Source organism: Tachyglossus aculeatus, chromosome 16, assembly GCF_015852505.1.
Source record: "Tachyglossus aculeatus isolate mTacAcu1 chromosome 16, mTacAcu1.pri, whole genome shotgun sequence".
NCBI lineage: Eukaryota > Metazoa > Chordata > Mammalia > Monotremata > Tachyglossidae > Tachyglossus > Tachyglossus aculeatus.
In genome coordinates this window covers 32,655,864-32,683,603 of record NC_052081.1, presented here as the reverse complement: position 1 = coordinate 32,683,603, position 27,740 = coordinate 32,655,864, and the positions used below count along the sequence as shown (strand labels likewise).

The 27,740-nt window shown below is 44.8% G+C and overlaps 1 protein-coding gene across 4 annotated transcripts in view; it reads left to right on the top strand.

Moving 5' to 3' along the window:
* Positions 1–27,740, top strand: part of MXI1 (MAX interactor 1, dimerization protein) — a 75,364-nt gene that overhangs the window by 12,098 nt on the left and 35,526 nt on the right. For 2 of the 4 annotated variants that reach the window (XM_038757676.1, XM_038757675.1), the window contains exon 2: positions 14,178–14,310. In XM_038757676.1, coding sequence (XP_038613604.1) covers positions 14,178–14,310 — 133 coding nt within the window. Of the gene's footprint in view, positions 1–9,525; positions 9,759–9,877; positions 9,920–14,177; positions 14,311–27,740 lie in introns of those variants that run through there. The other 2 variants (XM_038757677.1, XM_038757678.1) reach the window with 2 other exon arrangements.

Genomic DNA, 27,740 nt, shown 5'->3' with positions numbered 1-27,740 from the left:
ATCTCTGGGAGATGTTCTCAGTAGCATAGCCATAGCCTCACCTGTTTTATAGGTCATCTAGATTGTGACATTCACATTGGCAATGGCCTTCACTTCTTGCTATAGCTTTGTGAACCATTGTGGTCTACTGGAAAGAGCATGGGCCCAGAGGTCAGAGGACCTGGGTTTTAATCCCAGTTCTGCCACTTGCCTGTTGTGTGACCTTGGACAAGTCACTTATCTTCTCTGGGCCTCAGTTACCTCATCTATAAGACAGGAATTAAGACTGTAAACCCATGTGGGAACATGAACTGTGTCTAGCCTGATTAGCTTGTACCTATCCCTAGTACAGGGCCTGGTACAGAGTAAGCACTTTAACAAATGCCATAAAAAAAGCAGTTCAAATGAGCTTACTCAAGTTAAACAGGTACGTCATGACACCAAAATGGAGAAGGCCAGAACGAGGTCACATGGTGAGTCAGTAGTTTGGGCAGAAGACCCAAAGGTTGGTGCAAGTTTCAAATCAAAGAACTGCACTTTCAGGAGCTTGTCAGTCCAAAGGTTTTTCCTTTTACAGTGGAACTGAGGCACTCACTTGTAGCTGAGCTAAAGACACGTGTGACTGGAAGATTTCTTAACATTCCAGTGAACATGGGAATAAGCCCAACAGGATCAGATGGGAGAAGGAGAAAAAGAAATAATAATAAATAGTAATAATGCTTAGTAGTAGTAATTATGGCATTTGTATGTGTCAGACATGGAGCTAATACAAGATAATTGGGTCAGACACAGTCCTTGTCCCACAGAAAGCTGTAGCTATGTCTTTATACTCTGTCGCTTCTTCCTATCTGTAATTTATTCGAATGTTTGTCTCCCTCGCTGGACTGTATGCTCCTTGTGTGCAGGAAACATGCCTACTAAATCTGTTACGTTGTTCTCTCCAAATGCTTAGTGTACAGTGCTGTGCACCCAGTGAGCGCTCAATAAACACAATTAAGTGATTGATTGAGGGTTCACAGTCTGAGAAGGAGGGAAAACAGATCGAAGAGAAAATGTCCTTGCCCCTTTGGTTTTTTAAAGATAGTGACATTGTTTCAATGTCCAAATTTATTGGCAAGTCTGTGATGATCTACCGGTCAATCAGTGGTATTTATTAGAGCTTATACTGAGCAGAGCACAGAGTTAGTGGACAGGATCCTTGCCCTCAAGGAGCCAGCAATCTAATGGGGGGAAACAAGCACTAGAATAAATTACAGATATAGTGTGCAATAGAGTATGAAAATATGTCTTTAAGGGCTAGGGTGATTATGAGTCAGTACCCAAGTGCCTAGATGACCCAGAAGTGCTGAGGTAGCGCTTGGGGAGGCAGGGTGGTGGGGTGGAAATGTGATTGATTGGAAACCAGGGGACCTGAGAAGCAGCAGGGTGTAGTGGCCCGGGCACGGGCCCGGGAGTCAGAAGGTCAAGGGTTCTAATCCGGGCTCCACCACTTGTCTGCCGTATGACCTTGGGCAAGTCACTTCACTTCTCTGTGCCTCAATTACCTCATCTGTAAAATAGGGAGTAAGACCGTGAGCCTCACGTGGAACATAGACTGTGTCCAACCTCGTTAGCTGGTATCTATCCCAACACTTAACACGGTGCCTGGCACATAGAAAGTGCTTAACAGATACCGTGAAAAAACACTAGCATGAGTCCAATCTCTTGCCTCCAGCCTTCTCTGTGTTTGTGAGTGAGTCACTGAACGTCTCTGTGCCTCCTTTTCCTCATATGCATAACAGGGATAATAATATCTGCCATTCTACAAGCTTTTCTACCTACCTCGCAGGGTTGTTGTGAGGGCAAAAGTGAGCCAATTCATGTGAGAGCGCTTTGGGAATCAAAGTGCTCTGCAAAACCAAGGTATTATTATTGTGTAAGGTGGGTAGGTGAGAGTTGTTTCGGAATCAATGGAAATGACTTTGACAAATTATAGAACAGAGACAGAGGCCTCAGAATCAATCGATCGGTCATACTCATTTAGCACGTACTGTGTGCAGAACACTGTACTAAGCGCTTGGGAGAGAACAATACAACAGGGTTGGTAGGCATGCCCCCCTGCCCTGAGAAGCCTACAGTCCAGAGGGGGAGACAGACATTAAAATAAATTACGGAGATGTACATAAGCACTGTGTGGCCGAGGGTGGAAAATCATTTCCATTTCCACCTATCAGGCTAGCAGGAGAAGGTACAACTATTTAGTCGGGATCCTCAAATCGTCAGGGGGTTTCAGATTGCGTTACTGTGATCGATCACTCGTTCTCTGGACCTGATATCCCCTTAGGGGCTGCCGATTTCTGCCTATTTCTTTCGAAGCCACAGCTACAATGTGAGCAGGGTGGAGGGGAGTGGGAGTGAAGCAGTGACCGCTCAGCAGGAGGAAGGGGGTCACCAGGAGCCAAGGCAGGAATGTAAAGATCAGAGTCCAGTGGCCTTGTTCTTTAATTGGGAGAGGTATGATTACATTGGGCCTGCCCGGCGTTCCTGCCATCACCACTTAGGGAAGACGTTGTTATATAGGTGTCCTTTACTGGGGAAAAGTGAACTAATAACTAGCTGTATCCAAAATTGAAAGCAACATTTAACCCTCTGGGCTTGAATGTTCTGCTCATGGGAGTGTCTTTACCTTCACCTGCTCATGGGGGTGCCAGTTTCCCAGAAGGGAAAACTCATTTTACTAAATTTTTTAACTGGTGATTTCAAGTTCAAACGATATTTTTTGAATCCATGGTACAATCCTATCGGATACCTCACCAGATGAAAAATAACATCTTCTTCTCATGTTGCTGCTTGTAAGCTAGAAACTCAGATGTGCATATTAATTGATTCTGCAATGCAGATTTCTTGTTGGATTCAAGTTGTTGCTAATAAGAAAAAAGACACCAGTGAGATGAACAGATCCATTATTATCTCTGAAAATAGGCTGCCGTTTAATAAAATGTAGAAAGTCCCTTTCTGAGAACGAAGAGCAGAGTGAAAGTAAAGTGCTGCTGCCCGAGTCATTGCCAGAGAGCTTGCACTTTTGAACGGAAAACTGTAGTTAAGGCTTCCAGTTTAAATCATCTCCGATATCCCCCCCAGAATGCCCTTTCTTTCCCCTTTACCTCTCCCCCTCAATCCCAGTCACAAGTATTGCTTGAAAAACATTTCGGCTTGGTTCTGAATGTCAGATGGGATCAGTGAATGGGATCCCGCAGCATGCCTCTCTGGTACATCATTACGTCATTCGTTTTAGACCCAAATTTATCTCTGTTGCACACAAACCTGCTGCTCTCTAGCTGCAAACTGACATTGGAAAGCGCATGCTGGAAGTTAGGGAGGGCTGACTCCAGAACGAATCTTGTTTTGTGTTCCGCTTCTCTCTGCTGGTAGTGTTCCTGGGGCTTGGAGGCTTTGTTTGTTTCAGGCTTTTGTTATTGTTGTGGTTGTGTTACTCATCCAGGGACTGTTGTCTCATCCTTCCAAAGCCCAGATGTCATCCATTCTGCCCTTGACTGGATGAAACCTTTACCCCCTCCTGCCTAGAAGACTTGCAGAAAACTGCACCCTGCACATTCACCCCGGTATTTTTTTTCCCATTTTAAAAACGAGGGACATATTTAGGGGGAAAAACATCTAAGGATTAAATCAGAAGGCATACGCCTCGCACCCTCAGATTCCGGATTTCTTTACCTTGCTTTCCCATTGACTTATTAAGTGACTATTGGCAAGTCACTTAACCTCTTTGTGTTCAAATTTCTTCAACTGTGAAATGGCACTATACAATTTCACTGCCCCCTCCGTGAGTTCTGTCCTTGGAATCTAAATTTAATGTACTGAGGGAAAAATGGAGTGCCGGAATTTAAAGCCGTTTCGTGCTTTCTGAAGAAGGAGATTGTCTCTCACATTTAGCGCAGTAAAGACTGTAAGCCCCTTGAGAGCAGAGGGCACGTTAACTAACACAAATGTATTCTTCCAAGTACCTGAACAGAGTAAGTGCTCAATAAATTCTGTTGATTGATTAATAATCATGCTGTTTAAACAGCACAATGCTTCACCTCTTCTAGAACAATGTATGCGAACTGTCTCAAGAGTCAAAATTTTGGGGGGGTTGTCGGGAGAGGGGCGGGAGGCGGCAGAACCAAATTAAGGATACTTGGGTCCTCTTCTGGACTCTCTGTGGTCTCTGGAATGACATTCAGTTTCTCTTACCTTCCATGACTCCTTCTGTTTTGTGGAAGTTACAGTGTCAATTCTGTATCACAGAAATGTTATGAAAATGAAGTATTTGTTAGTCACAGGCTGAAGGTGCATTTCAAGTAACAAAGGCTAAATTTCAAAACTACTTTATCCCCTTAAAATAATTGACATCTTGAAAATTCTATTCTTTTCCCCACCGAACCGCAGAGCATCTTTTGGGTCATAATTTTATTCCACTCATTACTTCTGCCCCCTTGTTGATCACTTATTTTTACCGTCCCTCAATGTGAAATCCACAGACCTACAAACCCAGTAACTTAGTTGCTTCCTAAGGAAAGAAAACTCCATTGTTTCACGATCTATTTTTTCCCCGGTGCTTTGTGAAGATTACTTATTTTGAGCCTTCTCACATTTTAAATGCCATATACGTTTGAATCTTGAAAGCTGAAAGGACTACAGTGCTAGCAGAGATTGTAGTCCTGAACACTAATCACAGATAATTTTCCATTTATAAACAAGGGACTAACCCATAATTAGACATAGGTGGGTATTTTCTAATACTCGAGTTGAGAATAGAAAATAGAGTGAAGTTCATTCCCTAGAGAGGAGTATATTCATCATCCTTCTCAGTTAATATTTACTGAATAAACAGTTTAGGGAACACGGAGAGGTGGTCGCTACCCTTACATTACGTTTACATTTGTAAATGTAAATTGTGGAGAAGCAGCGTGGCTCAGAGGTAAGAGCCCGGGCTTGGGAGTCAGAGGTCATGGGTTCAAATCCCAGCTCCACCACTTGTCAGCTGTGTGACTCTGGGCAAGTCACTTAACTTCTCTGGGCCTCAGTTCCCTCATCTGGAAAATGGGGACTTAAGACTGTGAGCCCCACGTGGGATATTCTGATTACCTTGTATTCCCCCACCCTTACATTACATTTTACATTACATAGAGTTACATTTATTTCAGATGTAGTTTGGTGAAAGGAAAATGGTGAAGAAGAAAGCCGTTTATAAACACGAAAAGCAGAAGTCAAATGTTCCAGCAAGCTACCCTTCAATTCCCTGGATAGCTATGAGGCTCTTGGGGCTGTTAAATCTACAGTATCGGGGGTGGGAGGAATACTAGTTTTGAGAATCTCTGTTGTACTTTCCCAAGCGCTTAGTACAGTGCTCTGCCCACAGTAACTGCTCAATAAATACGATTCAGTCAGTCACATTTATCAAGCGCTTACTGTGGGCAGAGCACTGTACTAAGCGCTTGGGAGAGTACAATACAGATTCTCAAAATGAATAAATCACCGTGTGTGATGATGCCCTGGTGATTTTTGGTGGCCAGGGTGAGAGAAACCGGCCACATGCACTACTTTCCAAAGCCTCTCTGAAACTCAGAGGGAATGGGGAGGTGGGGAATAAAGGAGAGAGAACAAGAGGGAATGGTTTTAAATATCAAAAAGTGAATGTCAAGGGACCTTGAAGTTGTATGGCCTGCCACCGAAAGAAGGGTTAATATTCTGTCCCGAGTCTAGGGGTAGAACGAGATGACTTCTTTCAGTCCCTTCCATCCAACTCTTCCATCTGGCGTGGCTCAGAGGAAAGAGTACAGACTTTGGAGTGAGAGGTCGCGGGTTCTAATTCCGACTCCGCCACTTGTCGGCTGTGTGACTTTAGGCAAGTCACTTCACTTCTCTGTGCCTCAGTTACCTCATCTGGAAAATGGGGCTGAATACCGTGAGCCCCAAGTGGGACAACCTGATCACCTTGTATATCCCCCCCCCCCGCGCTTAAACAGCACTTTGCGCGTAGTAGGTGCTTAATAAATGCCATTATTATTATTATTATCTCCTCTGTGGGGAGAGGGTCCCAGAAATAATCCCAACCCTTGCTCGAAATTTACGCAGTGGCCCAGTGAACTGGCCACCCACCATTGTGGAGAAGCAGCGTGGCTCAGAGGAAAGAGCCCGGGCTTGGGTGTCAGAGGTCATGGGTTCGAATCCCAGCCCCGCCACTTGTCAGCTGTGTGACTTTGGGCAAGTCACTTAACTTCTCTGGGCCTCAGTTCCCTCATCTGGAAAATGGGGATTTAAGACTGTGAGCCCCACGTGGGACAATCTGATTACCTTGTATTCCCCCCATCCCAGCACTTATAACAGTGGTGGGCACACAGTAAGCGCTTATCAACGTGGCTCAGTGGAAAAAGCATGGGCTTTGGAGTCAGAGGTCATGGGTTCGAATCCTGGCTCCGCCACTTGTCAGCTGTGTGACTTTGGGCAAGTCACTTAACTTCTCTGTGCCTCAGTTAGCTCATCTGTAAAATGGGGATTAAGACTGTGAGCCCCACATGGGACAACCTGATCACCTTGTATCCTCCCCAGTGCTTGGAACAGTGCTTTTTGCACATAGTAAGCGCTTAATAAATACCATTATCATTATTATTATTCTCTGTGCCTCAATTAATAAATGCCATTATTATTATTATTATTGTCTGTGCCTCAGTTCCGTCATCTGTAAAATGGGGATGAAGACCGTGAGCACCCCCCCGTGGGACAACCTGATCACCTTGTGTCCTCCCCAGCACTTAGAACAGTGCTTTGCACATAGTAAGCGCTTAATAAATGCCATTATCATGATTATTATTATTGTCTGTGCCTCAGTTCCCTCATCTGTAAAATGGGGATGAAGACCGTGAGCCCCCCCCCCCCCCCCCCGGGTCCCGTGGGACAACCTGATCACCTTGCGACCTCCCCAGCGCTTAGAACAGTGCTTTTTGCACATAGTAAGCAATTAATAAATGCCATTATTATTATTACTATTCTCTGTGCCTCGCTTAATAAATGCCATCATCATTATTATTATTATTATTAATTATTATTATTATTATTGTTGTTGTCTGTGCCTCAGTTCCCTCATCTGTAAAATGGGGATGAAGACCGTGAGACCCCCCGTAGGACAACCTGATCACCTTGCGGCCTCCCCAGTGCTTAGAACAGTGCTTTGCTCATAGTAAGCGCTTGATAAATGCCATTATTATTATTATTATTGTTGTTGTTGTCTGTGCCTCAGTTCCCTCATCTGTAAAATGGGTATGAAGACCGTGAGCCCCCCCTCCCATGGGACAACCTGATCACCTTGCGTCCTCCCCAGTGCTTAGAACAGTGCTTTTTGCACATAGTAAGGCTTGATAAATGCCATTATTATTATTATTATTATTATTATTATTATTATTATTGTTGTTGTTGTTATTGTTGTTGTTGTCTGTGCCTCAGTTCCCTCATCTGTAAAATGGGGATGAAGACCGTGAGCCCCCCCGTGGGACAACCTGATCACCTTGCGGCCTCCCCAGCGCTTAGAACAGTGCTTTTTGCACATAGTAAGCGCTTAATAAATGCCATTATTCTTCTCTGTGCCTCGCTTAATAATTGCCATTATTATTATTATTATTGTTGTTGTTGTTGTTGTCTGTGCCTCAGTTCCCTCATCTGTAAAATGGGGATGAAGACCTGAGCCCCTCCCGTGGGACAACCTGATCACCTTGCGTCCTCCCCAGCTCTTAGAACAGTGCTTTGCACATAGTAAGCGCTTGATAAATGCCATTATTATTATTATTATTATTCTCTGTGCCTCGCTTAATAATTGCCATTATTATTATTATTGTTGTTGTTGTTGTTGTTGTTGTTGTCTGTGCCTCAGTTCCCTCATCTGTAAAACGGGGATGAAGGCCGTGAGCCCCTCCCGTGGGACAGCCTGATCCCCCTGCGTCAATCAATCAATCAATCGTATTTATTGAGCGCCTACTGCGTACAGGGCGCTTGGGAAGTCCAAGTCGGGAACCTAAGCGGCCTCCCCAACGCTTAGAACGGTGCTTTCTGCACGTAGTAAGCGCTTAGTAAATCCCATTAAAAAAAACAACAACACCCCACGAGTGCCGCTATTATTATTATCCGAGGCCTGGAATGGCCTCCCTCTGCCCATCCGCCAAGCTCGCTCTCTTCCTCCCTTCAAGGCCCTGCTGAGAGCTCACCTCCTCCAGGAGGCCTTCCCACACTGAGCCCCTTCCTTCCTCTCCCCCTCGTCCCCCTCTCCATCCCCCCATCTTCCCTCCTTCCCTTCCCCACAGCACCTGTATATATGTTTGTACATATTTATTACTCTATTTATTTTATTTGTCCATATCTATTCCATTTATTTTATTTTGTTAGTATGTTTGGTTTTGTTCTCCATCTCCCCCTTTTAGACTGTGAGCCCACTGTTGGGTAGGGACCGTCTCTAGATCATCATCAGTCGTATTTATTGAGCGCTTACTATGTGCAGAGCGCTGGACTAAGCGCTTGGGAAGTCCAAATTGGCAACATCGAGAGACGGTCCCTACCCAACGGCGGGCTCGCAGTCTAAAAGGGGGAGACGGAGAACAAAACCCAACGTACTAAGAAAATAAAATAAATAGAATAGATAGGTACAAGTAAAATAAATAAATAAATAAAGAGTAAAAAAAAATCAATCAATCCATCAATCGTATTTATTGAGCGCGTACTGTGTGCAGAGCACTGTCCTAAGCGCTTGGGAAGTACAAGCTGGCAACATCTAGAGACAGTCCCTACCCAACAGCGGGCTCACAGTCTAAAAGGGGGAGACAGAGAACAAAACCAAACATACTAACAAAATGAAATAAATAGAATAGATAGGTACAAGTAAAATAAATAAATAAATAGAGTAATAAATATGTACAAACATATATACATATATACAGGTGCTGTGGGGAAGGGAAGGGGGTAAGATGCGGGGGATGGAGAGGGGGACGAGGGGGAGAGGAAGGAAGGGGCTCAGTCTGGGATGGCCTCCTGGAGGAGGTGAGCTCTCAGCAGGGCCTTGAAGGGAGGAAGAGAGCTAGCTTGGAGGATGGGCAGAGGGAGGGCATTCCAGGCCCCCCCAAAAATGTACCAACATATATACATATATACAGGTGCTGTGGGGAAGGGAAGGAGGTAAGGTGGGGGGGGAGATGTTGCCAATTTGTACTTCCCAAGCGCTTCGTGCAGTGCTCTGCACCTAGTAAGCGCTCAATCAATACGATTGATGATGATGATGATGATAGTAAGCGCTCACTAAATACAATTGATGGTGATGATGAGGACTACATTTCCCAGAGGTCGTTGCGACAACTACTCCGGCGTGGGGGGGGGGGGGACGGGACACGGAGGACTACAGTTCCCGCCGTGCAGTGCGCGGAGCGGCGGGGTGGGAGGGGGGAGGACTACATTTCCCAGGGCGCCCCGGGGCGGGGCGGGGCGCGCGGGGCTCCGCCCCCCCTCCCCGCCTCGCTCCTCCCGTGGTCTCGCACAGGAGGTAAACAAACTGTGAGGCGACGGCTGACAGGCGGGGAGGGAGATTCTCTCTCTCTCTCACACACACGCACACACACAGACACACACACAGGGACACACAGACAGAGTCACAGACACAGGCCCCCCCCTCCTTGGGCCGCCCCCCTCGGCCATGGAGCGGGTGCGGATGATCAACGTGCAGCGGCTGCTGGAGGCGGCCGAGTTCCTGGAGCGCAGGGACAGAGGTAACGGTCCCAACGGCGCCACGGTCGCCCTTCTTCTCCCCTCAGGGCCCTCCCCTCACACGACGACCCCCGCCCCCTCAGGGCCGACGATGCCCTCAGGAGACTTCAGTCAGTCAGTCAGTCGGCCCGTCGTCTCCATTCATAACGACGGCTTTCATTCGGTCGGCTCCTCTTTACTGAGCGCTCACTGTGTCCTAAGCGCTTCGGAAGTCCGAGTTGGCAGCAGAGGGAGGCGGTCCCGGCCCAATCGAGGGCTCACCCGCGGGAAGATTAGGCGCTCACTCCTCGCCGAGCACTCTTCTATATATGTATATATACATGTGTATATGTATATATACATGTATATGTATGTGTGTGTATATATATACATATATATATGTACATGTATGTGTATGCATATGTGTATATACACGTATATGTATGTGTGTGTATGTATATACATATGTACATGTATATGTGTGTGTATATGCATATGTATATGTATGTGTATATATATACATATGTATATGTACATGTATATGTATGTGTATGTATATGTGTATATACATGTATATGTATGTGTGTATATATATATGTACATGTATATGTGTGTATATGCATATGTATATGTATGTGTATATATATATATACATATGTATATGTACATGTATATGTATGTGTGTATATGTGTATATACATGTATATGTATGTGTGTATATATATATGTACATGTATATGTGTGTGTATATGCATATGTGTATGTATGTGTATATATATGCATGTGTATATGTACATGTATATGTATGTGTGTATATGTGTATATACATGTATATGTATGTGTGTGTATATGCATATGTATATGTATATGTGCATGTATGTGTGTGTATGTACATGTATATATATATGTGTATATATGTATATATCTGTTGTATATATGTATATGTGTTTGTACATTTTTTTTACTCTATTTATTTATTTATTTATTTATTTATTTTGTGCCTGTCTATTCTATTTATTTTATTTTGTGAGTGCGTTTGGTCTTGTTCTCCGCATATGTATGCGTATGTGTGTAGATATGCACACACATATGTATATGGACATGTATATGTATGTGTATGTATATGTGTATATACATGTATATGTATGTATATGTGCGTGTATATGCATATGTGCATGTATATGTGCATATACATGTATATGTATGGATATGTATGTGTATATATACATGTGTATATGTGTGTGTACATGTATATGTGTGTGTATGCATATATATATACATGTGTATGTATGTATGTATATCTCTGTTGTGTATATGTATATATGTTTGTACATATTTTTTTACTCTATTTATTTATTTATTTATTTTATTTGTACCTATCCATTCTATTTATTTTATTTTGTGAGTGCGTTTGGTCTTGTTCTCCGTCTCCCCCCCCTTTTAGACGGTGAGCCCGCTGCTGGGTGGGGACCGCCTCTGGAGGTTGCCAGCTTGGACTTCCCAAGCGCCTAGTCCAGTGCTCTGCACGTAGTAAGCGCTCAAGAGATACGATTGACGGTGGTGATGATGGTGGTGACAGCATTCATTCGGTCGGCTCGTATTTGCTGAGCGCTCACTGTGTCCTAAGCGCTCCGGAAGTCCGAGTTGGCCGCAGAGGGAGGCGGTCCCGGCCCAACCGAGGGCTCACCGGCGGGAAGATTAGGCGCTCACTCCTTGCCGAGCACTGTTCTAAGCGCTGGGGAGGTTCCTATAATAATAATAATAATAATAATAATAATGGCATTTATTAAGCGCTTACTATGTGCTCCAAGCGCTGGGGAGGTTCCTACAATAGTAATAATAATAATAATAATAATAAATAATGACATTTATTAAGCGCTTACTATGTGCTCCAAGCGCTGGGGAGGTTCCTAGAATAATAATGATGATGGCATTTATTAAGCGCTTACTGTGTGGAAAGCACTGTTCCAAGCGCTGGGAAGGTTCCTAGAATAATAATGATGATGGCATTTATTAAGCGCTTACTGTGTGGAAAGCCCTGTTCCAAGCGCTGGGGAGGTTCCTGTAATGATAATAATGATGAGGATGGCGTTTATTAAGCGCTTACTATGTGCAAAGCACAGTTCCAAGCGCTGGGGAGGTTCCTCTAATAATAATGATGATGGCATTTATTAAGCGCTTGCTGTGTGGAAAGCACTGTTCCAAGCGCTGGGGAGGCTCCAATAATAATAATAATAATAATGATGATGGCATTTATTAAGTGCTTACTATGTGCAAAGCACTGTTCCAAGCGCTGGGGAGGTTCCTATAATAATAATAACAATAATAATAATAATAATGGTGGCGTTTATTAAGTGCTTACTATGTGCAAAGCACTGTTCCAAGCACTGGGGAGGTTCCTATAATAATGATGATGATGGCGTTTATTAAGCACTTTACTGTGTGCAAAGCACTGTTCTAAGCGCTGGGGAGGTTCCTATAATAATGATGATGGCATTTATTAAGTGCTTACTATGTGCAAAGTACTGTTCTAAGCGCTGGGGAGTTTACCATGATAACAATAATAATAATAATGGCATTTATTAAGCGCTTACTATGTGCAAAGCACTGTTCTAAGAGCTGAGGCGGTTACTATAATAATAATAATGATGGCATTTATTAAGTGTTTACTATGTGCAAAGCACTGTTCTAGGCACAGGGGAGGTTACTACTACTAATAATAATGATGGCATTTATTAAGCGCTTACTATGTGCAGAGCACTGTTCTAAGCGCTGGGGAGGTTACAAGGTGATCAGTTGTCCCACAAGGGGGCTCACAGTCTTAATCCCCATTTTACAGATGAGGAACTGAGGCACAGAGAAGTAAAGTGGTTTGCCCAAAGCCACACAGGTGTCACTTGGCGGAGTCGGGATTTGAACCCATGGCTTCTGACTCCAAAGCCCGTGCTCTTTCCACTGAGCCATGCTGCTTCTCTGCTGCGTCTCTTCTGCTTATTCTAATAATAATAATGGCATTTATTAAGCGCTCACTCCGTGCCAAGTACTGTTCTAAGCGCTGGGGAGGTTACAAGGTGGTCAGGTTGTCCCACGGGTGGCTCACAGTCTTCATCCCCATTTTACAGATGAGGGAACGGAGGCACGGAGAAGTGAAGGGAGCCCGTTGTTGGGTAGGGACCGTCTCTAAATGTTGCCGACTTGTACTTCCCAAGCGCATAGTACGTGGTCTGCACACAGTAAGCGCTCAGTAAATACGATTGAATGAGTGAATGAAGTGACTTGTCCAGAGTGACACAGCTGACAATTGGCGGAGCTGGGATTCGAACCCATGATCTCCGACTCCAAAGTCCGGGCTCTTTCCATTGAGCCACGCTGCTTTATTGAACACTGATTGTGTGCAGAGCATTGTGTGCAGAGCACACAGAGAAAGAGCTCACAGAGAAAATGGGGGTTACCTCCTCCTGTCTCCCCCCAAGCCTTCTTCCAGGGCTTGGAATCTAAGGGGACAGAGCGGCCACTAAAATCTGAAGTTGTAAAGTGGGGGGTTGTCTAAGCGCTTAGTGCAGTGCTCTGCACGCAGTGAGCGCTCAATAAATACGATTGAACGAATGAGTGGATGAGAAGTTGGGGACGGGGCTACCGTGCCCTGGTGGAAGGGCGATTTTCTTGGAATTGGGAGCTATTCGACATGCCCGAGGAGAGGCCCGTGGCCTGGCTCCCTGTGTGTATTCATTCAGTCGTATTTATTGAGCCCCTTCCTTCCTCTCCCCCTCGTCCCCGTCTCCATCCCCCCATCTTACCTCCTTCCCTACAGCACCTGTATATATGTATATATGTTTGTACATATTTATTACTCTATTTATTTTACCTGTACATATCTATTCTATTTATTTGATTTTGTTAGTATGTCTGGTTTTGTTCTCTGTCTCCCCCTTTTAGACTGTGAGCCCACTGTTGGGTAGGGGCCGTCTCTATATGTTGCCAACTTGTACTTCCCAAGCGCTTAGTCCAGTGCTCTGCACACAGTAAGCGCTCAATAAATACGATTGATTGATTGATTGAGCATTTACTGTGTGCAGAGCACTGTACTAAGCGCTTGGGAAGCACAAGTGGGCAACATATAGACAACATCGTTAGTGTGTGTGTGTGTAGGTAGCAGGAGAGTCACCCAATCTGTTTTCAGCAAGAGGAGGGGTGTAAGATGGGGCTAACTAAGCAGTATTGGTGCAGGGCTGATGGGGAACGTCCATTTCTCTTCCAGGGGATATCAATTAAGAGGGAATGGGTCTCACATGCCCATGTTTCCTTGTTCTACACCTGGTTTTGATTTCTGTTCCATCACCCACGTCTCGGATTCTGGTCATGGTTTAAAAAGACTTCGGGCCTGCCAGGTGCCGGTGAATTCTCCCTTAATCGTTACCCTCTTCTCTTCCCGTGTCATGCAGAGTGCGAACATGGTTATGCCTCAACCTTCCCCTCTATGCCGAGCCCTCGGCTGCAGCACTCAAAGCCACCGCGGAGGTTGAGTCGGGCACAGAAACACAGCAGCGGGAGCAGCAACACCAGCACTGCCAACAGGTACCACCCTGGGGAACCAGGAGAAGGAAGCCGAAGGAGGGAGTGGCTAGAGCAGGGATGCGGAACACCTGGAACGGACTGGAAAAACACTGGGGAAAGAAAGTAGAGAGGTTGGGGGACGGTCTGCTTACACCAGCCTGTGGGCCTAAATCCAGAACAAGAGAAGCAGCATGCGGGACAGGAACGGTGCTTCTTGCACTTGAAACTGGCTTGCTGGTTTTGGGAAGGAGAAAAGCCTGCTGAAAGTGGCCAAAAGGATTTTTATAGTACTTACTACTTTTTGCTAAGCACTGGGGGAAATACAAGATAATCAGATCGGGTGCAGTCCCTGTCTCACAAGGCGCTCACATTCTCAGCGATAGGAAGAGGAAGGTATGACTTATCCCATTTTACAGATGAGGAAATCAATCGGTGGTATTTATTGAGTGCTTACGGTGTGCAGAGCACCGTGAGAAGCACTGGGCACGGTGCAGTAGATTGAGGTGAATTAGCAGGGGAAAAAATTGACTGTAGAAATGAGGATTCAAAGGAAAGCAATACTGAATTGCTGAGGATAGGCATAAAATACCCAAATGGTAGGAACGGCTGTTGGGTTGAAAACCGAGAACCAGAAAAGTGAAGTGACTTAGCCAAGATCACATCAGTGACCAGTGGCAGAGCTGGCACTAGAACCTGGGTCTTGTGACTCCCACCCCATGGTCTTTACAAAAGCCCGCTCTGCTTCCCATTTCTCCTAGAGTTTTTAAATTGGAAGTCAAATAATTCTGAGGAAGACAGATCCTGGGTTCTTTGCACCCTTGTTTTATACATTGACGGGCTATAGTTGGTTTCAAGTTCAGCTGTCATATAGTAATCTATATTTAAAGAGAAGTCCAGATAACGTAGATTTTTGAAGACTCCAAGGCACAGGAAAAGGCTTTGTTGGAAAGTAAATAAGAAAATATTTAGGGAAGTAAAGAACCAAAGCATTGTAATGAATGACAAGAAAGATGCAGGGGAAGTGAACCCTCTCTTTTGGTTATAAAAAAACCAAGGCAGAATTAGGTTGTAACCAAGAGAAGGGGCCGGGGGAGCCTTTAAAACAGAAAACTCTGCAAGGGACTGCTTATCCGTTAAGCAGAACAAATCCCTAGAAATTGCCTGTCTGGGTAGAATCAGACAAACTTGGCTTCCATTTTTGAAAAGTGCCTCTTGTACCTCTTCTAATTTTTGTTCAAGGATTTTACTGAGTTTCAAAAATTCACCATATACCTGAATCTAACACACATATCCCCGAGCACCACACACCCCTTCAATGGCTATGCCTCACAGCTCTGAGGTGGATAGGAGAGGAATTAAATAAGACTTGCCTCTACCACTTTCAACTTCGATTAGAGAGTGTGTTACTCAGAGCATTCAAATCTCAGCTAAGGGAAGTGTGTTGCTTTCTCAGAACTTGCCCATCTGAAGTCCCCGGTATTGTCTATGTGAAGCTCAAACACCTATTGTGATTCCTTTTATTTCGGTTCTGTTGACCTGATGGGGTAGTGATAAAAACTAATTTTATTAGCACTTTGTCTTATTAGATGCTCAATAAATGCTATCTTTGAATGAAGGGTCAAGGCCCACTTGTTCTCCCCTCTCCCCCTTCTCTAGACTGTAAACCCATTGTGAGCGGGGAACGGGTCTACCAATTCTGTTATATTGTACTCTCCTAAGTGCTTAGTGCAGTGCTCTGCACAGGGTAATTGCTCAGTAAATACGATTGATAGATTGTTAATAATGGCCATCTTTAATGTCACAAACACTTTATGTCCTCTTATATTTGGTTGGAAATGGAAAATAACTGGTATTAAACGCTTACTATGTTCTAACACAGGGTTAGATACAAGATAATGAGGTCCCATATGAGGTTCACGGTCTAAGTAGGAGGAAAAACATGGATTGAATCCCCATTTTGCAGATGAGGGAACTGAGGCACAGGGAAGCGAAGTGACTTGTCTCCCAGCAGACAAGCGGTGGAGCCGGAATTAGGACCCAGGTCCTCTGACGCCCAGGCTCTTTCCACTAGGCCACGCTCCTTCTCTAGTAAACCCCCACCCAAATAAGAACATGAACCCTGGACCCTCAAATTAAAAGTGTGATGCTCTACCAACTGAGCTACCCAAGCCTAAAATGTTTCCATGTTACATAAATCTGAATGCAGCTAACCTTCGGGGGCACGCTTTATGTGAAAGCATGGTATATATTTTTGCATCGTGTAATCAATGCAGCAGGACTAGAAGGTCTCTTCCTCTTAAAATTTACCCTAGGGAGGAGGCCTGGAGCCTAGACATTTTGGAAAGCTCGTCTGCCTTTAAGGTTAAGTGAGATATTGGGTTTATCGGCACTTCTGGAGACATGGCAATTCTCGAATGCAGATAAGTACGTAGGGAATTCAACGTTGAATCTTCAAATCAAATGACTGCAGTTATAGCATTTCCACTTGTAAGGTAGCAAAAGGATATGATCCATGTAAAATCTACATAAAGGGACTGAATAAAAGCTTAATATCATTTGTAAAAGTGACTAATAACATCATGGTTCATTATTCATCATTCATGCTCTCTTTTTATGTTTTCCTCAGCTTCGGTAATGGCATTTACTGATTGGTTTCACTGTCTATTTCTCTTGCTCTGTTGGTTTTCACGCTGAGACTCTGCTGTCGTGGCATTGTTATCATATTTGGGGCAATACTATGTCTCTTCATGTGTGAGCTTCGGGCCACATGAGACTTGGAGGCATGCTTTGTTGCCATGTTGACTTCAGGAAATGGCAGCTCGTAATTTTGATATTTATGTGAAAAGAGAAATGGATGAGAGACAGAATAGCGTTTTAAAAGACCAGATTCATTCAATAATGAGGGGCAGAGATGGGAAGTTGAACAGTACTGGGAGGGGTATTTTTTTTTTTTTGTTAAGTGCTACAATGAGCCAGGCACTGTACTAAGCACTGGATTAGATACAAGCTAATTGGGTTGGACACAGTCCCTGTCCCATATGGGGTTGAGAGTCTTAATCCCCATTTTACAGATGAGGTAACTGAGGCATAGAGAAATGAAGTTACTTAGCCAAGGTCACACAGCAGATAAGTGGAGGAGCTGGAATTAGATCCCAGGTCCTTCTGACCCCAGGCCTGTGTTCTATCCCCTAGGCCATGCTGCTTTTCAGGTTCCTTCCTCTCCAGGTAGCTGCGGTCTTCCCAACCCGCTTAGTCGTACAGGCTTTGAAGGCTCCACCCGACCCCAGTCTCTTGCTAGGGGCTGGGATCCGTGCTCCTTTAATGTCACAAGAGCTGCCGGCTGATCCTCCCAGCCACCCATCGTGGCCTGGTAGCCCAGCCTGCTAAGATTTGGTATGCTTGCACACGTCAGACTACCAGGGGATTTAGATGGAGTTTTTTCTGGAGGGTGTAATGATGTCGATGGGAGAGCTCGAACTTGCCTACTCCTGATGAGACTGAGCATATAAAAACGCAAGAGTTAGAAACCAGCTTATTCCGTCCATATGTAGAGGTCTCTGTCTCATGCAAGACAAAAAGTAATAGCGATGAGAGGTTGAACACAGATCAAATGGGCCTCTTCAATCCCAAAGAATTGGAAAACAATCCATTTACTCCATTTTGAATGGGCACTATCAAAATCCTACTAATTTTCATCTCCTGGTGGGGTGCAAAGGGGATCTGGGTAAATTATTTAAATTTCACATGGTTTTTATGTAGGCCACCTTCTGTATATCATAAAAAAAGTAGCTACATTGTACAATTTGATGAGGTTAGTATCATAAGAGTCTCACATGAACCTATTCCATCTTACATTTGAAAGGTGAAATTCAGTGAAGGAACAGGAAGGGTATCCTACATCCACATATGAAACATATTAAATTATTTAAAAGTAATGGGGAAAGCTAAATGATAACTTGAAAAAAGATTGTGGTCATGCATCCAACAGTGGGGTTAAACCATGGCGCTGTTCCAGAATCATGGCTTATAGTTAAAATGATGAGTTGCAGATGTTTCTCCCACTCAGCCTGACGGTTTCTTAACAGCATCTAAGTGTTCCTCGCCATTCCAACCCTAAATGATGATGTGGACTCACAACACTGTCCGCACCTCGAAAAGAGGTGGTCCATACATACGGTGTTAGGTCGGTGGTGAAATTCAAGCACTGTTTCTTGTCATTTGGGTTTACTGTTCAACTGCCTGAAATTATGGTTGGTTACAGTAATCTTGAACGCATTCATCCGATAGATTTTAAATGGGATCTTGATTATATGCCATACCTCATTTCCTCTTTGTGGTGGTCCCAAAGTAAGCAACGCAGTGCGTGACACTCCTTTTACAGTGGATGAATGTTAAAGTGACAATAATCCCTGAAAGAGCTCTTTTCTAGGATGTATCAGCTGAATGGAGAGACAGGAAAATCCTATTCATGCCCTCATATAGCAGTCTGTAAGCCCAATAATTTTGCTTGTAAATAGAAGTTAGTTTCATCAAAGCAATGTAGGTTTTTCTTTGAGAGAATCAATTTGCTACAGTTGCAAATCTGTTTTCCACAGGGTGGGGGCGGTTTGTTTGATTTTTTGGGGGGGGGGGGGGGATAGGTTGAAGGTTCCTTATCTTTCTCCTGGAACAGTCTTACCAACCTTTTTATGGCCAGTAGTTATGCCTAAGAATGGAGGCTGCCTTATTCTGGAGGACAAATGTAAAAACAAAACATTAGTTTTTTTTTTAAGAAGTAGGCTTCACATGACATTGTGCCTTTATGTTTTTCTTCCATGCTTTATCTGACACTGCTGCCTTTAGAATTCACTTTGGAAAGGTAAAATTTGCAAGACCAGACAATTCTTGGAGTCCAAGGGGTATTTACCCCATGCTACATCGTGACTCCAGGGTAAAGTCACTCTGACAGTTCTCGTGCTACCGGATAGGTTGGGATGGAGGGGACGGGAGCCCATTGTTGGGTAGGGACCGTCTCTATATGTTGCCGACTTGTACTTCCCAAGTGCTTAGTACAGCACTCTGCACACAGTAAGCGCTCAATAAATACAACTGAATGAATAAATCCTGTGTGGAGTAGCAGAAGTGCAGACGACTAATACCATCAGTATTCCATCCTGTCACTTGGGAATGGTGGTAGGGAACCAAGGGGAGGGGAAAGGTGTTGCTTTTGCAGGTTGCACGTGCCACTGCTTAGCTAGGGGGCCATGCTAAAATTGGCAGGAAGAGATACCTAAGGCAGGAGTTGTAGCTTGAGTGCCAAAGTGCCTGGGGTTGACCCTGAATGTGCCGCTCCCTGACTCTGAGGGGGCACCTGTGTGCCTGACTAGAAGTTCCAGGGATCGAGACTAGAGCAAAATTGAAATTGTACCATTGAGTTTGGCAGGAGATTTGGTATGGGCCAGGGCTGGCCCATAAACCCTTCCGGCAGGCCAGGCTGCAGAGACTGTGGCCCACCGCAGTACTTGGGGCCTTCTGAGTGCACTGTTGGGTAGGGACTGTCTCTATATGTTGCCAACTTGTACTTCCCAAGCGCTTAGTACAGTGCTCTGCACACAGTAAGCGCTCAATAAATATGATTGATTGATTGATTGATTCTCCGTCCAGAAAGGAATATGGCTTCCTAGTAAGAGAGTTGCCTCTCATGATCACACCTGGAGAGTTTCCAATACTCTACCAGTCTCAACTATGAGAGGGAGAGCCAAGCAGAGGCAAACTTATCCCTTCCATCCCTAGCTTGGCAGGGGCTGGCAAGTAGAAGGCCATCTGCTACAAGTCAAAACTCACCTGGCTGGGCAGCAGCGGCATGGGAGAAAGTCGAGGGCGGAGACTCAAGTTTACTGTGCGGAAGAAGGCAATGGTGAACCACTTCCGTATTTTTACCGAGAAAACTCTGTGTATGCACTACGAGTACGATTGCAGATGGAGGAGGGGCGTTAAGGGAGAGATGGGTCCATGGAGTCGCCATGGGTCAGAGGCGAATCAACGGCATAAGACAAGACAAGTAAGAAAGTGGCTGTGGCACTGCTATGCCGCCTCACACATATGTGGAAATCCTTGTGTACCTCCTGGGTCTACAAATCCCAGCAGCCGAAAGGGATCGCCGTAGTGCCATCACAGACCTGTTTTGTGTGGTCCCACTGGATCTGTCAGATCTCATTTCATACCCCATTTTCCTAGGGTTGGGCCAGGTTTGACCCGGGCCCGAAATTGTCAACACTTTCATGTTCAAGCTTTAAGGTTTGGGGTTAGAAATCCCTTCCATAAGAGAGTCGATTCTGTTTGGAAAGATCTTTTGTGTGGCTACGTTTTTTGTTGTTGGTGGTGGTGGGGCTGGTGGTTTTTTTAGTTGTCTAGTATTAACATGGGACGTGAATGCAAATGTAGCTTTGGTGCATATTCATTTTCTACCAAGATGCACCCTCAAAGAATCAGAAGCCTTTATATAAGTCCTAGATAACAGTCAGTGAAAAAGCACACATCTGGTTAATATAGCAACTAACATTGAATACAGGGTGCAACAGGATGCCTCTCTCCAAAGGAAATTACTTTTAAATAAGTTTTTGTAGAATTAAATAATAAAATGGCCAAAAAAAGACTCTGTTCTTGCTTGTTTGTCTTAAACATTCAGGAAACAGGTGTTTACGAGTAAGTGCGCTAACTGACCTTAAAAATAAAATATATGTAGCCTCAAAGAGGTATTTTATTTTGATTAGGAAACCAGGCTGAGTATTTCTAACATCTCAACCTTTCTGAGGATGTGGTTTGAATATTTCAGTGGCACATTATTGGAAAAAGCATGGTATGGCACAAGTACAGAGAAAGTGTTTGTGAACAGGCTGGTGTGTTACTCATTAAACCAGTATTTATTACAGTCACTGGTTCGATCTTGATTTTCTGTATGCAAACATAATTAGGTGTCATTATTTTTCAAGTCATTCTAGATTGTTTGATGACTAGACGTAGAAACTTCTGTCACAGTTTTTCTTCCAGAGACGACCATCTTTTAAAGACTGCTCATTTGGAAGATGGTTGTTTCTTCATTGTAGCCCATGCTAAGTTGTAGAATTGACTTCACATGACTTTGGGCCTCTCTCAGGTGTTTAAACATACTCAGTTTTCCTCTTGAGTTAAAATGTTTGTGGCCTTATTTTTGTTCAGAGCAGAAATTAACATTTGGTTTGAAAAATGCAGCTTAAAGAAGTGTGAACAGTGGTCTTTGGTCATTTTCCCTTCCAATTCTTGTTTCTGAATTGGATTTTTTTGATCTCATAATTTTGGAAAGACTGCAGAATGAAGAATTTGAGCATTTGTTGTTATTGAGAAATAGTTCCATTTGTATAGCAAAAAAATTGAGTGGGTAGCCTGACTCGTATAGGTTTGGACCCGAAGGAATTTTTTGTTCTTTAGAAAGAAGATAAGAATTAAAGGAGTGTCTGTTTGGGACGCCTGGGGAGAACCTGCTGTTTTAATTTTGTTCACAGCAGTGTGCCAAATTCTGTTCTTTTGGTGCTGGCCTTGATAATGAGCTCATTATAATAAGGGAAATCTATTGCCGGTCCCTAGGAATATTATCTGATGCATTTATGGCTATCAATGAATTGCCAGAGTGTTGAGGGGGAAGACAGCCTATAGTAAAGAAGTCTACTCCAGTCTAAATGTTGTTTTTGTATTTAGTTGCTATGAATTATCGTCTACGGGTATTTTATCTAGGTCTTCCTTTGTGTTGGGTGTTTTTTTTTTAACCTGGAAATGATCAGACCAAAACTGCTCACTTGCCAGAGAGAAAGAAAAAGCCATATTTGAGTTTTTACATTTTATGTTTTCATTTTAAATATATTTAACATATATTTTTCTCCTTCAGTTTATTAATTTGCCCAGAAAGTCCTCATATGAAAGGAAAACTAAAACCACACCATTTTAAATATTTGCATAGGATGGAGAGGGAATATCGTGATCGTTTGGGGAAACATTCATAGATTTCTGAACATCTGAAATTCAGCCTGCACGCACTCCCATCTTTACAGGGAAAGCTCTTCCGTACAAAAATGGTTTCATTTTTGAAGTTATGACCACCAAATTTTTCAGGAGAAAAAGAGAAAATAAAATGAGAGATGTTTGAGAAAATGGATACTGTTTTTCATTTTGTGGAGGTTCTTGGTTGAATTTTGCAGAAATTCATGGATGAAGTTTGCATAAAAGAAAGTAAATCCTGTCAGGATTGCTGGCGGTTCTACACTATGGTGGCAGGTTTAGGAATATTCATGCAAGTTAGCTATTGAAGTAGATAATAAACTAATTTCAAAAATGCAATGAAAACATTATGCTAGTGCTAGTGTAGGCATTTCTTACTTAGTTTGAAATGAGCTATCAGTAAAAATGTGTAATCGAAGACCAAACTGGTGAACAAGCTGAATGATTTTTCCGTTATACTTGTCATCTGGAAAAAAGAAGGAAACTTTTCATTTTCATGAGCCACATATTTCTGTTTCCCCTTCCTCTCTCTCCATCCACAGATTTGGCATTGGAAGGGATGTATATTTAACTTTATTTTCTGTGAAGCACAAGTCCAGCAGGTTCCATACCTTTCAACTTGACAAAAGACTGGACCCCAGAAGATCTGGGCTCAATCTGCTGCTTAGAGAAGCAGCGTGGCTCGGTGGAAAGAGCCCGGGCTTTGGAGTCAGAGGTCATGGGTTCAAATCCCGGCTCTGCCACTTGTCAGCTGTGTGACTTTGGGCAAGTCACTTCACTTCTCTGTGCCTCAGTTCCCTCATCTGTAAAATGGGGATTAAGACTGTGAGCCCCGTGTGGGGCAACCTGATCATCTTGTAACCTCCCCGGCGCTTAGAACAGTGCTTTGCACATAGTAAGCGCTTAATAAATACCATCATTATTATTATTATTATAATCTGTGTTGTAATTTGCCCTGAGATCTAGGTATAGAATTCTAGGACCTATTCTAGCACCTTAGGGAGAGCTGTGGTGGTTGAGGGTGGGGGACTGGTCCTGGGGCCGGCCAGGGAGCCTTTGGAAACTGGAGTAGGGTGACAGACATGGTGGGTGAAAGTGGCTAAGTGGCAGAAACTTCTGCTTTTCACACCCTTCCCCTGCCCACTCTCAAGTGTTCCAGCTGAAAGCAGACTTAGTTAGCAACGAGAGAGGTGTCGGTATGCCAGTTTTCAGGCACCCAGGTCAAATTAAGCATTTGATTAAAAACTTTGAGTAGGATTCATTTTGTCTGAAGAATACTGCAACATCAGTTTCCGTAATTCATTAGCGGTAAGAGAAGGGAGAATATGATTGTGTTAGTAAGCAAACATAGATAAATAGAGGGAAATGGCTAAGGGGACCAGACATCCCAATTTGGAACTGATTGCAGAACCATCTGACCTCATGACCAGAGTGGCCCTTCTCTCCCTGCCTGCCCATTGCTGAGGAGGAATCCTGCCTCTCTCAGGGTGGAGGGTGGGTGGAAGCAGGGACAGGGCAGACCTAAGCCCCTTCCAAAGAGGGCTTATAGGGCGGGAAGGGCATGACCCCTCCTTCTCTGCTTGGCAGGTCATAGCCTTGCCCAGAACAGAAATGAAGGGCAAGCTGAAGGCCACCTGCCCAACATTAAGAAAGTTGGGGAAAATTGGAGATGTGGCCAGGCAGAGGTGGCCCAGCCTGGTGTTCTGAGTGGAGCCCAAGAACTACTGACTACTGCTAGTCACTGGGGCCAGTTTTTTTTTAATGGCATTTATTAAGCACTTACTATGTGCAAAGCACTGTTCCAAGCGCTGGGGAGGTTACAAAGTGATCAGGTTGTCCCATGGCAGGGGCTCATAGTCTTCATCCCCATTTTACAGTTGAGGTAACTGAGGCCCAGAGAAGTTAAGTGACTTGCCCAAAGTCACACAGCTGACAAGTGGCGGAGCCTGGATTTGAACCCACAGCCTCTGCCACCACCATCACTACTATCTTCCTTCTCCACCCACCACTGACAAGTCAGATTTACAAATAACAGCCTCAAGAAGACTCGTTCAGGGAGCTCGGGTGATTGCCGTAGGCAGCTTCACCGCTTACCAAGGCGTGTGGTATTTGTTTGGCCCTGGTGATGGCCACCATGGCTACTGTAGGCCCCTGCAGAACTGGCTTTTCTGGAGCAGTAAACCTCCCAGGAGGAGCCAGGTTGAGCTGCAGTGTTCCTTGCCACTGATGAAAGAGCCAGGGCTGTCCCCCTTTCGCCTGTCCTCTTCTCTGCTTCCATGGCTGTGGGTCCCCTTCCACCACCCCAAGTAGGGCCCATCGTAGGCCATTTCACTATCAAGACTAAACCCCAGGAAATGAGACGGTCCTGCCCAGAGCAGATCATGTGGGTCCATTATGATGCCCTCATTCTTTACCTGTTCTACCTCCTACTTAGACTGTGGACAGGGACCATGTCCACCATGATGATCTTGTGTTTCCCTCAGCACTTAGTACAATGCTTGGCATGGTACAGTCTTTTAGACCGTGAGCCTTTTAGACTGTGAGCCCACTGTTGGGTAGGGACTGTCTCTATATGTTGCCAATTTGTACTTCCCAAGCGCTTAGTACAGTGCTCTGCACACAGTAAGCGCTCAATAAATACGATTGATGATGATGATGATGTACTCCCAGCACTCTGTTCACTCCCCTTTCCCAATGAATTACCAGGCTGCAGCAGCTGCTGCTTTCCCTTTATTAATTTCCAGGCAGGTGGTGAGTGGAGGCCTTTGTGCAGGACTTTGCTCCAAGTTTAATGAAACTTCCCCAGGAAGTTATCACTCCAGTGGGTGGCAGGACTCGGGAGAGGAACTTTCTTTTGCCTGCGGTGTCTTCCTGGATTGTGTCTTAGGGTTTTCCCTTCTGCAAGCTTGGGTCAGTCAGGGAATATAAGTGAGAGAGGCAAGATGGGCAAGCAGGGCCATTATTGGCCAGGCCAACAGTCCAGTATTTTGTTTGAGCCAGTAGATACAAGGTGGTCCTCCTTGACATTCAGAATGGGAAATGTTAAACGGGTTTGTGGAGGAAGTAAACTGGTAATAAAGAGTTCAGCAAGTGGTACCATTAAGTATCGATTCATGGTTTATCCTGGCAAGTTATTGTTTTCAAGCTCTCAATTTCAGTACATGTTTGACCGTGGCAAAATTGAACTGGTCGAGCTACAGGAGAGCTTTGACTTAAAATGTTCGAGTTACGACAAATGGCACTCGGGTTTAAATTTGGAGATGCTCTATTTCAGTTTTACAATCCATAAATTTTAACTTTCTAGCCACCGTCTCCTATGTGCCACCAGAGAGGGGCTGCGGTGTCCAGCCCCGTTGACAGCAGATTGAGCCGGAGGTGGGACTCAGGGTAGGGGTCGGCCGCAGACTGGGTACAGACAGGCAACCCCTCGGCTCACCTCGGAGACCCGTGGGGTGGGAGCTCTGCCGGGCAAGGTGGCCGAAGGCCACGCTGCTCAGAGCACAGCGTGTGGCGCATCCCCAGTCCAGCCGGCACCGCCCCTCAAGCCGCCATCTCCCCATCCGCCCAGGGATCCGTTGCTTCTTTCCGACCCTTTGCCCAAGCCTGGTCTCCAGGGTGAGAGAGGTGACGGAGTCCCCTTTTCCTTCTGCGTCCCGTCACCTCTACTCTCCCGCCCTCACTGCCGCTGTGGACATCTCCACTGAGGCGTTCCAGGGAGGAGAGAGACCTTGGACCAGTCTGAGCAGGGCAGTCAGCCCAGCCCTACAGCCTGGCTCCCGGCCCCTCTTGCCACGTCAGCTCCTTACACTGTAGGCCCGTTGTAATGTGTGCGAAGTGGTTGATGTTCCGATAAAAAAATACTTTTTAAGCTTCAGCACTGAAGCTTTTCATGTGTCCGCTAATTCTGCTGTATTGTACTCTCCGAAACACTTAGTGTAGGGCTCTGCAAATGGTAAGCGCTCAGCAAGTACCTCTCATGACTGATTGTGTCAAACTCTGAGCTTGGGTAGACAAAAGATAATCAGATTGGACACCCAGTCCTTGTGCCTGTCCCGTTTAGGATCACAGGCTCGGGGGCAGGGGTGGGGAGAACAGGTATTTTAACCCCATTTTACAGATGAAGAAACTGAGGCACAGAGAAGTTTAGCCCCTCGCTCAAGGTCAGACAGTAGACAGATGGCAGAGCTGGTGCCAGAAGCCAGGTCATCTTCCTCTCATTTCCATCCTCTTTCTTCATCCATCTTTCTTGAATCCATCTAAGTACTGGAATGGCTTAATCTGGAAAATTAAAGATCATCTTTTCAGATGGAGAAAGTAGGCAGATGCTGCAAGTAAGCTGTGTACCTATCTATTCCATGTTGTTTGAGCCACTCACCTGTCTTTGGGCAATTCATTCCCTAGAAGCTCTACACCCTATAGGGATGGGTGACCTACAGTGACTTGAGAAAAACTGGTCCTTTAAAAACATCTCCATGCTGAATGTACCAGTCCAGTCCCACTGCCTCCTGCCAGAGCATCCTAAGAGGGGATCCACATTGCCCTTGGGAACCAGATTGGGGGGCTAGCAGAGGCTCATGTGGCCCAGAACCCCCATGAGACAGACCTCTGTGGTCCCTGCAGCTGCCCAGTGCCAAGCCAATCTCACTGTCTCCATCCAGAACACCCGTGGGACAGGGGCCCTACCTGCAAAACATTTGGAGGCTGCCACTGTTTGTTGACTGTGCTTGGAGAAAGGAGGAGGGTGAGAATTTCACTATCCAGGACCTCCGTTTGGCTCCTTTGTTATTTTGAATGGTAAATTATTGTAGTTTTGTTTCCCACTGTGATTGTTCTGGTGGGTTACCCCCATTGAGACTGTGAAACTTAGTGGGTTCAGACTGTGTGACCTTGGCCACACAGTCTCTTTGTCACTTAACATCTCTGTTGTTTTTTTTATGGCATTTGTTGAGCACTTGCTATGTGCCAGGCACTGTACTAAGAGCTGGAGTAGATACAAGCTAATCAGGTTGGGCAAAGTCCATGTCCCACGTGGAGCTCCCGGTCTTAATCTTGACTTTACTGATGAGGGAACTGAGGCACAGAGAAGTGAAGGGACTTACTGAAGGGCACGCAGAAGACAAGTGGCGGAGCCCGGATCAGAACCCAGGACCTCTGATTCCTAGTCCCATGCTCTTTCCATTAGGTCATGCTGCTTCTCTATGCCTCAGTTCCCTCATCTGCAAAATGGGGATTTCATCCCTGCTCTTCCTCCTACTTAGACAGTGGGACCCGATTATCTTGCATGTACCCCAGCGTTTAGTACAGTGCTTATCACATAGTAAGTGCTTAACAAATACCGCAATTATTATTATTACACACATACAAAATATATAACATTACCAATACCATATGTTGTGGAGATAAATAGCTCCAGTGGAACATACTGTTGGAAAATATCAGTG